The sequence below is a fragment of the Artemia franciscana genome, chromosome 2 (genome assembly GCF_032884065.1).
Source record: "Artemia franciscana chromosome 2, ASM3288406v1, whole genome shotgun sequence".
NCBI lineage: Eukaryota > Metazoa > Arthropoda > Branchiopoda > Anostraca > Artemiidae > Artemia > Artemia franciscana.
The window spans coordinates 33,683,651-33,696,326 of record NC_088864.1 but is presented as its reverse complement, the minus strand read 5'-3'; the positions used below and the strand labels follow the sequence as shown (position 1 = coordinate 33,696,326).

At 36.3% G+C, this 12,676-nt stretch overlaps 1 protein-coding gene across 5 annotated transcripts in view; it reads right to left on the bottom strand.

Moving 5' to 3' along the window:
* Positions 1 to 12,676, bottom strand: part of LOC136040376 (aryl hydrocarbon receptor protein 1-like) — a 158,992-nt gene that overhangs the window by 89,505 nt on the left and 56,811 nt on the right. For all 5 annotated transcript variants that reach the window (XM_065724644.1, XM_065724652.1, XM_065724637.1 and 2 more), the window contains one exon: positions 768 to 892. In XM_065724644.1, the coding sequence (XP_065580716.1) occupies positions 768 to 892 (125 nt within the window). The remainder of the gene's footprint in view (positions 1 to 767; positions 893 to 12,676) is intronic.

Here is a 12,676-nt window from a genome sequence, read left to right as displayed (position 1 = left end):
TAAACAATTTCTTGCTTTCATCTCGTAAATTTGCCAAACCACTAAATAGACATGTAGGCTCACATTATTGGGTATCGATTCTAAATTATTTTCTTTTGAAAAAAAAAAATCAACAGACTGCAATGACCGTGGAAATTTTTCCTAAATCAGCAATTTCCCTGAAGCAACTGCTTCAAAATAAGTATGCTTATATTATTATCTTTGGTTCACCACTTAAAATATTTTACTAATAGAATCATATAATAAGTAAAACCTGAATTTTGTTTTTGAAAACTGCTATTTTTGAAGCTGTATGAGAAATAATATCTAATTAGTCTACAGAATTCAAACGTCATACATTTTAGACCTAAAACCTAACTAGTTTAAGACCTAAGAATAGAAAAAAAAAAAAAACAGCCAACATTTCTTTCACCAAGAAAAAGATTTTCGAGACATCAAAGCTCGATACACAGCAGGTGAGAAAAATGTTTTTTATATATTTATTTACATTTTTCTTAGACAATAGCTTATGTTAAATATAATAATTTAAAAAAGGGTTATGAAAGTTGAAAACCAAGATAGAAGTCCACATTCATAGATAAGGGTGCAGATGGCTAAGGTTTTCTTTTTTTAGTTATATTTACAGCGGAAAAAAAAATATTCAAGTATCAATGGTCCTACCACTTTTGCGAAACACACGGTGAACCAATTCTTGAGTGTTTAACTTAAATTATCTATAACATAATTATTTAAGGAGCATACAACCAAAGTAGAAAGTAATGGCTGACCTGCAATATTCCGTCAGCATCCAGCAGTGGAGGATCCAAGGCGTTTAGAGTATCTCTCGTTCGGTAGGGTAGTTCATGGGATGCATGATGCATTCCCATTTCCATTTTTGCTTTCTGAATTGCCACTAGAAAAAAGGACAACACATCTTAGAAAACACAGGAGGAAACATTTGAAGTATGGATGAGATATGATAAGTTTATTTTTCAAAAAGAACAAACAAATGCACAAACAACATCAATCAGCAGCACACAAAAAGTGTTGCTTTCGAGGGTGTACTTCTAACAAGAAGATAATATCAGCAATTAATATATGGCATTTTTACAATATACGTATGTTCTATTACATATTATGTCTATATATAGGTGCATATACATATTACACCACAGCAACAACAAGCACTTCAACATAGTCTCTCTTGTAAGGCGCTATGACCATGAAAAAATACGAGAGAATAAGCCTTCTCCATCGTTTCTGTTTCTTTTGATAAGATGCATGTTCAAATAGTTCCATATTTAGAAAATTAGCTATATTACATACATATGCCACACAGCATTTGTCCAATTAAATATTACTTTAAAAAAAAATTCCGAATAAAAATTTTTCAAAGAGTCATATAAAAAAAATAAGACGAGCATAAATAAATCAAACAGTTCGTGGTAACGAACTGTAAGTAAGGAGAGAGCCGGCTCAACAGTAACAGAAACTCTACAAAACGGAGTTTTGATACCGATAGATACATCAAAAGAGGCGGTTACGGGGGTGGATCTTTCCATAGAGGAATTTTACATGGGGAAAGGGAATTTCCATGAAGGGGGGTTGCTGGATTTCCCAGCATTACTTAAAATACGATCAAAAATTAAATAAAAACAAGTTTTTTGAACTGAAAGTAAGGAGAAACATTAGAACTTAAAACAAACAGAAACTATTACGTATATGAGGGTGTTCGCCCCCTCGTCGATACATTGCTCTTTACGCTAAAGTTTTTTAGTACTTTCAAAAGAGCCATTTTTCGGCTTTTAAACGGCCTTTGTGATTCAGGGGTCATTATTAAGGAGTTGGAACAAAATTCAAACTTTAGCGTAAAGATCGAGGTATTGACGAGGGTATTCAGCAAGTTCCCTACATTAGGTATTCAACAATTTTGTTAACTTGGTATCCAATCTAATTTTTCAAGTACTTTTTATCGTTATTTTATATGTAGAGAAATTGCCCCAGGGGAGAATTGTCGGGGGAAATTATAAGTGGGGAATTATAGAGGGATTTCACAGAAGGAGGGGGAGGTATTCATATTAAATGAATTTGATTTACATATCTTTTTCCGACACCTACCACGTGTAATCGAAATAAATTAATTAGGTAGGCTAATTTGTGTAACTAATTTTGATCAATCTGGGAATAAATATTAAAAAAATTGATGTGCGTTTTTATCGATTATGTGCATTCTCGTGTTTATCGATTTGTGGATTCAATTCCCCAATAGAATGAAATTGTAAGGAGGAATTTTCAGGTGCGGAATTTTCCATTGGAGAGGTTTTTCCGGGGAAAATTTTCGCGGGAGAGTTTCTACAGAGGTGGAGTTATCTGCAGTGAAAATTATTTTGGGAAATCAATGTTTGGAATGGTTCTTGAACTAAGATTTTGACTCAACAGTAATTCGTAGATAATGTATTTGAAATTATTCTCCTGGGAGAATATTCAAATTATTACATATCAATGACAATGGAATAAAAGAATAACTAAATAATAGAACCTGCACATGGTGTCTTTTCATTTGGTTGAACATCCCAATGAATATATTCTTAAGGTTTCAAGTTAATATTTTCACTCTTTCCTGAGTTGCAGATGAGTCGTTTGACAACAAGGATGCCCATATAATTTCTTTTTTAGTTTGACACCCCCTTTAGTAGTCCCCGAAAATTTCAACTTAATACTCATAGCTATTACTGATATAATATAGACAAGCTCATATACACATTTTTGACAGCCTGGATGTACTTGGTGTCTTTTGATTTAGTGCAACATTTCCCTCAATATTTCTGAAAATTTCAGCTTAACACCATTTGCAACTCTTGAGATATTACGGATACGCTATTCGAGCCACTACTCCGTAGCAGTCTATGTCGCAGTGGCAGTCATAATAGTGCTAGGTGTACAATAATGCTTTTATTTGTAACTTTGACGTGAGCGTTTGCTAAGTGTGATGTGAAAAAGACCATAACACCCTTTGCAGTTCTTGAGACATTACGGAAATGCCGTTTTGAGGCCCTATTTGGAGATAGAATCTTTTGACCTAGTGCAACATCCCCGTCAATATTCCTTGAAATGTTCAACCTAATAACCATGGCTATTCCTGATACACTGCAGATAAGTCCTTTTGACAACATAAATGCACTTAAACTCTTTTGATTTCATTCAGTAGTCGTAGACGTCGTTGGAATTGCAGTCACAGATAGTCGCATTAGTAAGTTATCACCATCGCAGTCACAAGTCATTGTAGTCGTAAGTAGTCGCAGTTGCAATTGCAAATAGTCGCAGGCGCAAGTAGTCAAAGTTACAAATAGTGCTTGATGCAAGTAGTCACAATCGTTAGTCACAAGTAGTCACAGTAGCAGTTGGAGTCACAAGTTGTAGCAGTCACAGTCGCAGTGGCAGTCATAATAATGCTAGGTGCACAATAATGATAAATTTGTAACTTTGACGTGAGCGTTTGCTAAGTGTGATGTGAAAAAGATGTCGCTTGACAACCTGGATACTCATAATGTCTTTTGATCAAGTTACTTAACAACCTATCCGTTCTTGAAATATTTCAGATGTGCCCTTTTGACAACCTAGATGTAGATAGTGTCTTTTGATTTATTTCAATATCCCCTCAAAATTCTTTAAAAAATCTGACTTTAGAGAAATGGTATCATATGTACCTCTTAAACTTTAAAAGCTCTCTCATTGCTAAAGAAATTAGAGTTAATCCTTTGCTCCATTCTAAGTAATGACGTTAGAAACTTTGCCTACGGCAAAAAAGACAACTTTGAACTAAGACAGATATTTTCTTTTCGACAGCAGTCGATACCTCTTGATCAGCTGATCAAAGCATATGTCATCCATTTTTAGGCAGAAAAATTCCTTCATGAGATATACCAGTTTGAAAGTGTAAATGGGTTGACAACTTCAGTAGTAAGGTACACACTGAAACCAAAAATTGGCCGATACAGAAATGGTATCAGATGTGCCCCTTAAAATTTATAAGTTCTCTCATTGATAAAGAAATCAGAGTTTATCCTTTGCTCCTTTCTAAGTGATGACGTTAGAAACTTGGCCTACGGCAAAAAAAAGTCAACTTTTGAACTAAGACAAATAGATTTTTTTCAACGGCAGTCCATAGCTCTTGATGAGCTGATCAAAGTATATGTCATCCATTTTTCAGTAGAAAAATTCCTTCATGAGATATACCAGTTTGAAAGTTTAAAGGGGTTGACAACTTCAGTAGTAAGGTACATACTGAAACCAAAAATAGGCCGATACCAATTGCCAGACATATAGGGGAGTTTTCAGCAACAGTCAGCTGTTAGCTCATAATCATCTTCGGCAATGAGGGGTTCGCAACTTTTGCTAGTTGGTGTATCTATTATTTGCTTTCGGTGTATTTGATGGTAAGACCAGTTTCGTTCCAGTGGTAAGACATGCAGGGAACTTATAAGTAATAATCGGCTCTTAGGCTGCAATTGTCTTCAGCGATGAGGGGTTTGCAACTTTTGCTAGTTGCAATAAGAGGTTTGCAGCTTTTGCGAGTTGGTGTGCCTAGTATTTATTTTAAGATCCTTACAGATTAACAACTTAAGCTTTTAATCGAAGCGAGGAAACAAAACCAAAGTGTTGCTCTCGCAACACTTTACTTAGCAAAGCCAAACAAAGGTTGCTGCAACACCTCACGTTCCCCAAGCAACGTAGATCTAGTTTAGTCTAACATCACCCTCAACATTCCTTGCAGGTTTCAAATAGATACCATTAGCCCTTCCTGATGTTTTTCGGAGGGACTTTTTTGACATTTAGGATCCACATACTGTCTTTTGACTAAGTCCCACATCATCATCGACATTCGCTGAAAGTTTTTACTTAATACCCTTTGCAGATCCTGAGATATTACTGATACGCCGTTTCGAGCATTATCAATACAGATAGAGTCTTTCGATTTAGTGAAATTCCCCCATCAAACGTTCCGTGAAATTTTCAACCTAATAACCTTAATCATTCCTGAGACAGAGCAGATAAGCCCTTTTGACAACATAGATGCACTAAGACTTTTTGATTTGTTTCAGTAGCCGTAACAGTAACAGTTGTAGTAGCAGTGGCAGTAGTAGTAGTAGTCAGAGTCACTTTCAAAACTGAAGTAGTAGTCGTAGTTGCAATCGCAGCCGTAAATAGTCACATTAGCAAGTGGTCATCATCGCAGTCGCAAGTAGTAGGAGTCACAACAGGGGCGTAGCTACAGTATTTTTCTTTTGGGGGGGGGCAAGAGGGGTGCTATTGAAGTAGGTGCAATTCAAGCAGTAGCGACTAAAAGTAACTATTTAACAAACACACTACTCAGTGAATTCAAAAACATTACCCAGTAAATTATAAGCACACATTAAACGGTCTTACAAATAAGTGCTGGTGAGTGGTTTTTACTAAAATTGTCAGCAATGAGCTGCTTCAGACGACAGTAATATAGCGTAACCAAAGTTTCAGGTGGGTAAAGGTAAATGTTGTGTACGCTTGTCTTTTTACAGCCAGATTCACGACTAATGCTGCAGTACATATTCCCCCAACTTCCCCCAACCCCCACACCCAGAACAGGACGCTCCATCTCATAGTCAAGCTCTATTTTAGTAGCCCCCAGGATTGCGTCATGCATTTGCTAACTAAACTTTTAACATACGTAATTTATTGAAAAGTTATTTATAATTTTTATCAAATTGATTCGTTGGTGGGCTTGCTGATTTAGATTAATAAATAGCATTGATATCAGCAACCCACATAAAGCCCAAACAAAAATCATAGGCAGCGCAATACCGCTGTCTAAGTAAAGATACACGATTAGTCAAAATATTACTATAGATTGTGTAATATTATATTGTGACATATTCCCCACATTTAAATTGCGACTGTATTTCAAGTTTGAAAGTATTCAAAAACAATAGAATGATTAACTTATCCGTTGGGAATTGTTTGACAAAGAATTCAAAAATTCTGAGCAATTCTTGGCATTATCAGAGCAAAAACTTTAAATAAATTAACAATTGCCAGGGATGGCAATTGTTAGGGAAAATTGACTCCTAGAGTTTGAAAATTACCTTTCCCTTTGAAGCTTTGTTTAAGAAAACGAATTCTATGAAAATTACATAGAAGTATTTCTTGTGTAAACCGGGGTATGGGGGTATACACTTCCAGAGGGGGAGTTACACTGAATATTCGTTTTTATGTATCTAATTCTGTTCGCAAGCAAAACACTGTCTCCTTGTGCTGCATGAAACTGATAACAATAGAAAAAGCAAATGAGTTGGAACAGCATATACGTGCACACCAAATTTCTAAATTGTGACCAAAATATACATATTTTGATTAAAGACACTTTATCCTACTTGCAGCAGACATTTCGTACAACATGCTGATGTAGAGATAAATATCACACAAGTAGCGCTGGTGTTACGCGAAATGCGACTAATAACAGTTCAGTATATTTATGTCAATTCTTTTTTTGGAGCTAGTTAAAAGAAATATTTAGAAAAGCGAAAATACCAAGAAGTCATATCAATAGCATGGTATTGTACATAGATACAGTTTATGGGTTATTATGTGAATCTGGAACGTAAAGAGTAGGAAATTATCAGCGCTTATTAGGCATTTCAACGACAAATAGGAGAACCAGAATTTCAATTAAATATTGGAAATAAAAATTACAACAACTAAATTATTCCTGGAGCAGATAACCCTCTCCAAGATTCCATAACCAAACTTCAACCGATTTGACCTGTCTAGTTGTAGTACACATACCATTATAAAAAGCACTAAGGCTTATTTTATTTTATTTTTATATTATTTCTTTTTTATTCAGGAAATTATTTTCACTGTATATAGACCTCCTTATTTTTCAATGATTCCATTTCTGTCCTATTTGTAGATATAGAGGGTGTATCCATTTCCACTTTTGAAAGTTTTAAAACAGGAGAGAATTGGAACAAAATTCGAACTTTAGTGTAAAGAGCAAGGTATTGACGAGGGGGCGAACCCCCTAATATACGTAATAAAAATATACGAATATAGAAATCCGTTATGCAAGTTAATTTGTAAGTTGCGTGTATTTATTGCTAATAAAAACGTTCATAAATAAATTAAAAGTTCTAATGGCCTTTTTAAGTAACAAAAACATTTGTAGTGCAACTAGACCCCTACTCCGCCCCCTTTTTCTCAAAATTGTCAGATCCAAACTTTGAGAAAGCGATTTAGCCAAAAAATTAAAATAAATATACAAATTTTGTTTTAATTATTCATTTGCGGTGAGCAAAAATCAAAACCTGCATTAATTCAAAAACTTTCAGAAAATAAATTTAAAAATAAAGTTTTTTTTTAACTGAAAGTAAGGCGCAACATTAAAACTTAAAACGAACAGAATTTTTTCCGTGTATGAGAGGAGCTGTCCACTCATCAATGCCCTGCTGTTTACGCTAAGGTTTGACTCATTCTCACAACTCTACTTTTTAAAACAATAAAACCTATAGCGTAAAGAGTGGTGCGTTGAGGAGGGGACAAACCCTTTCCTATATGGAATAGTTTATGTTCATTTTAAGTTTTAATGTCGCTCCCTACTTTAAGTTAAAAAAAACCTATTTTTTATTTAATCAGAGAAAAACAATGACCTGAGGAAATGTGGCGAAACAATAAACTTATGACATTTTTCAATATTGCCATAAAGTAGGCTCACATTTTACTTGATAATAAGGTTTCAAAGGCCGTATATTTGGAAAAATGTTATTGTGGAACATATTGTGAAGCGTAATGGACCCCTGTTTTTCTCGTTTTCCTTATGTTAAAAACGAGCAAGGATTAATTATTAAAAATTATCTGCCGAAGGAAAGAGCAGATTTGACACTTAAAATGAGCAACAGTATAAAAGCTACTTAATAAATTAGATTTTTTCAAAATGATTGGGGGCAATTGCCCTCTTTGCACCCCCCCCCCCTCAACGACGCCACTGAGTCGTAAGTAGTCACAGTTGCAGTTTCAAGTAGCCACGTTAGTCGTAGTAAAAATAGTCGCATTTGCAAGTAGTCGCTGACGAAAGTAGTCATAATCGCAGTCATAAGTAGTAACAGTGGCAGTCGGAGTAACAAGTCGTCGCAGTCATAGTTGAAGTGGTAGTCACTGTAGCCGTGTTTGCAAGTAGTTGCAGTCGTAAGTAGTCACAGTAATAGTTGCAGTCACATTAGCAGTCACAGTCGCAGTCGCAGTCACATTTGTAGTAGCGGTAATGACAGTAGTAGTAGTAGCAGTAGTAGTTGTAGTGTTACTAGTCCCGAAATTTTCAAGTTGATAGCTTTTGCTGCTCGTAAAATACTGCTGATAGCCGTTTTGATAACCTGGATGTACATGGTCTCTTTTGATTTAATTCAGCGTTCCCTGAAGTTTAACGTTAACATTCTTAGTCTTTTCGACCCACCCAGTATCAAATATTACCCCATTTCCCAATAATTAACCCTAGACATAAACAATGAGCGAATCACGTAAGTTACAACCCCTGCCCTGGTCTCTTTTTTTTTGGGGGGGGGGGAGTAAAGTTATCACCAGAGACTTTGTTACGTGAACAACAAAATTAATTTGAAAGGTTTAATCAGTGTTGAGGGGGGGGCTTCTTATGAAAGGAGGAGGGCAGGGACTGGTTGCCCTCCAATCACTTCAACATCCTCCTCGACAAATTTGGAAATTTCAAAGAAAACCCTCAGCCGTTTCTGAGATATTGTAGATATGCTCTTTTGATAACGTGGACGCACATAGTGTATTTTGATTAAGTTTAACATCTCCCTCAACATTCCTGAAGTTTCATCTTCATACCCCTAGTCTTTTTAGACCACACAGGATCAAATATTCCCGTCTTTCCCAACAATAAATCCAACATGTAAACAATGGACTAGTTGTATAATTTGCAACCCCTGCCCTGAGGGATGCGGGGGTCGTCTCATCCCCGAAAGTATAGCTTTTGGATCTTTTGATTATTCTGAAAAACGGCTATCACAAAATTTTGATCAGTGTTGAGGGGGATCTAAAAATGCGAAGGGGCTGGTTGCCCCTCCGAATACTTTTGGACATTCCACTCAACATGTCCTGATAGTGTCCTCTTAATATCCTCGGTTGTTCCCGACACTCTTTTGACAAACAACATTTTGAAGAAGTTTCACCTTAATGCCTTAAGTCCTTTTGGAGCCCTCTGTTCAAGCACATTCCCCTTTCCTAAGAGACAAACCCTATTTGTAAACAATGCATAACTTACGGCTCTTGCCTCAGGGACTGTGAGGTCACGTCATCGTCGGAGGCATAATTGTTCGACCTTTAGACTATTTTTAACAAAATGTTATGTCAAATTTGATAAACCTAACCTAAACAACATTTTGAGGAAGTTTCACCCTCATGCCTCATGTTTCACCCACAGTTTAAGCACATTATCCTTTCCTAAAAGACGAACCCTATATGTAAACAATGGGTAACTTGCATAACTTACGACCCTTACCTTAGGGACTTTGAGGTCACGCCATCGTCGGAGGCATAATTGTTCGACCTTTAGACTATTTTGAACAAAATACTATCTCAAATTTGATAAACTGTGTTTTGCGTAGGGCATCTGAAAGGCCCAAAGAAGGGGGACTGCCCTCGGGTTACTTTTTAGTATCTTCCTCAACATGTCCATTTTATCCCCAAAGTTGTCGTATAAGAACTTGAGATAGCAATTTGGTTAAACATAGTTAAGAGGTTCAATAGCTATGCCTTTGGGGATAACACTCCCCCAGAGCCCCTGGGGAAAGGGCTGGAAGTTATAAAATTCATCATTTGTGTAAAGTGTTTATTATTGAAAATTATACAAACATTTTTATGCGGAGATTTTCTTCTGGGGGACTTTCTAAGGGAAGAATTTTCCGTGGGGAGGAAAGTTTCGGGGTTTGAAGTTTCGAAAGAAATTTTACTCTGGGGCAATTTTCAAAGACGGTTCTAAGGGGGAAGGGGGGCTGGTTCGTAAGCAACTTTTTTTTATCTGAAAAAATAAAATGTGACCCTAATTTTGCAGCTTTGGAACTTGCCAATATTCACCTTGAAGATGTATTTTATAGAGGCTTCATCAAATTAAGGTTATTAAAAAAAAAAAAATCAAATCTTTTATATCAAGACATTATAAAGACATTTGCTTCGAAAAAAGCACGTAAAGTTAAGTATCAATCTACTGGATATTACTGAGTGTGTATCATGTAAATTGCATGCGTAATTTGCATAATGCATGCGTCAGAACTATTGTATCACTAATAAAATGTTGTTACCTGGAATCTTAAGGTTTTTCTTGAAAATGATTTTACATAGTAGAACAGTTCAACAGATATGTTCTTTAAAGAATTAAATAACCAGAACCTGATATCTATAATGGGTTTCTTGACCGGCGGGCACCAAAGGCCATTCTGGCTTCGGGCGCTGACAGGTCTAGATTAGTCCCTAGGAATTTTCCAGAATTCCTAAGCAAAATTCTTTTTTTCTTACTTTCTCTTTGCTGACTAAATTTTCCATGTGAAGATGTTCCGGGGGAATTGTCCGGGGGGAATTCTTAGCAGGGCTAGAATTGTTTGGAGGATTTTTCCGTGAAGGGGGGCTTTTTTGCATTAGAAATCATTCAAGGGGGAATTTTCCACAGAAGAAATTTTCCATAGGTGAATTCTTTGTGGGAGCAAATTTTCCACTGTGGGGGGGGATTCCCGGGAAGTTTTTTTGCCCAGAGTGGCATAACTACGGGCATGATTGGAAAAACAATCAGAAATTAAAGCCTTTTTAAAATGAAAGCATGCTAATGATAATTTTCCAGCCGGAAATGTGCGTAAGAAAATTCTCCAGGGAAATTTTCAGAGAAGATGGAATCGTCCAGAGGAATTTTCTGGGTAGGTGTATTTTACGTGGGAGGAAGTTTTGATCGAATAATTTTCCGTGGGATCAGGGAACTCTCAATGGAATGGGGCCGATTTCCTGGCATTTTTTAAAAAGCGCTTAGAAAAAAAACAAAGGTTTTTTCAACTGAAGGTAAGGAGCAACATTAAAACTTAAAACGAACAGAAACTATTATGTGGAGATTTCCCTCTTCTCAAAATCTCGCTCCTTACGCTAAATTTATAATTTTTGTCCTACTTATTTAAGAACTTCTCCTAAAACACAAGGGCCGTTTAATTAGAGTTAATTTTAAGAAATTTTTCCACGAAATAAGTTTTTCAAAGAAAAGTAGAGAACTCCATTAAACAAAAAAAAGAAGCAAAATAAAATCAAATAATATGCCAAGCATAAACTACCACAAATCAGCATCGATAAATAAATTAAACCCAAAACAAACAGAAATTACAATAAATAACCGAGTCAAACTCAAACGAGCAGAAATTAACATGAGTAGGGCTCGAAACCCCTACGCCTTCCCAAGGCCAGAGCCTAATTTGCACTTTACTGAAAAAAATAAATTTTAAATGTTTTCACTTATATAACTTTAGTAAGTCAAATATTATTAACATTTCAAGGAATAAATATCAGTATATGTATTAAACATATTCTGGGTACCCGGCTGACTGACCGTATTTCAAACAGTAGGTTGTACGAAAAGTGTGGTTCAATCCCGCTTTCTGGGGCTATAATGAAAGAAAGGTTGAGATGGCTAGGCCACGTTCTACGGATGAAGGATGACAGATTACCGAAGATTGTCCTTTTTGGCCAACCGTCTAGGGCTACGCGGAAAGCAGGTCGTCCTTGTCTGGGTTGGGAGGATGTCATAAATAAAGATTTAAAGGAAATGGGAACTTCCTGGGAGGGTGTAAAGAGGGAGGCTTTAAATAGAAGAGGTTGGAGGAGGAGCGTGTGTGGCTGTGTTGGCCTCAGGCGGCTTGGTGCTGCAGTGAGTTATTAGTAGCAGTAGTAGTAGATATGTATTAAACTGAAAACGTACATTCGCAATTTTTCAGTAAAATGCAAATTATATTCTGCCCTTGGGAAGGCATAGGGGTCTTGGAAGACTGGGAAGGCCTTGGGAAGACCAAAAAAAGGAGAAAAAAATACATTGTGCCAACATCGTTCTTTACTTAGGCAGCACTTTTGCGCTGCCTACGATAAGAAACTTTTTAAAAAGTAACCTACTAAAAAACTTTAGCATGAAGAGCGAGGGAATGAGGACGGGCAACCCCCCTCCTATACGGAATAAAGCGACCGTATTAAGCCATGGATTTGAAAAGCAAGATAAAAACTCTTCCGTTCCCTTTTAAAGTTGACTTATGATTCGTAATATCACGCTTGCGGTTTCTAATCACCATAAGTTCCCCCTCCCCTTCTTCAGTGATTCCAGATGGGCAGTTGGACATTATTTTACTATCAAATTATTTCTAGTTTAGTAGTTCTAGTTCATAGTCTAGTTGTAGTTCCTCTACTAAACAAAAACACTCTATTGGTTCACAGACTCCACAAATGTATTTTATTTTAGAATGATATTAGGCTAAACAACTAGAATTATATTAAACATAATCTTGTAGGCTATATCTTGCTGTTCAAATGCAAGTAGTGCAAAGATCACATAATGAAAAACTGAACCTCCTCAGCTTTTTAGGCCAAAGTTATTGATCAAGAAAACCATTTGGCTTATTTCATAGGCTTGGGT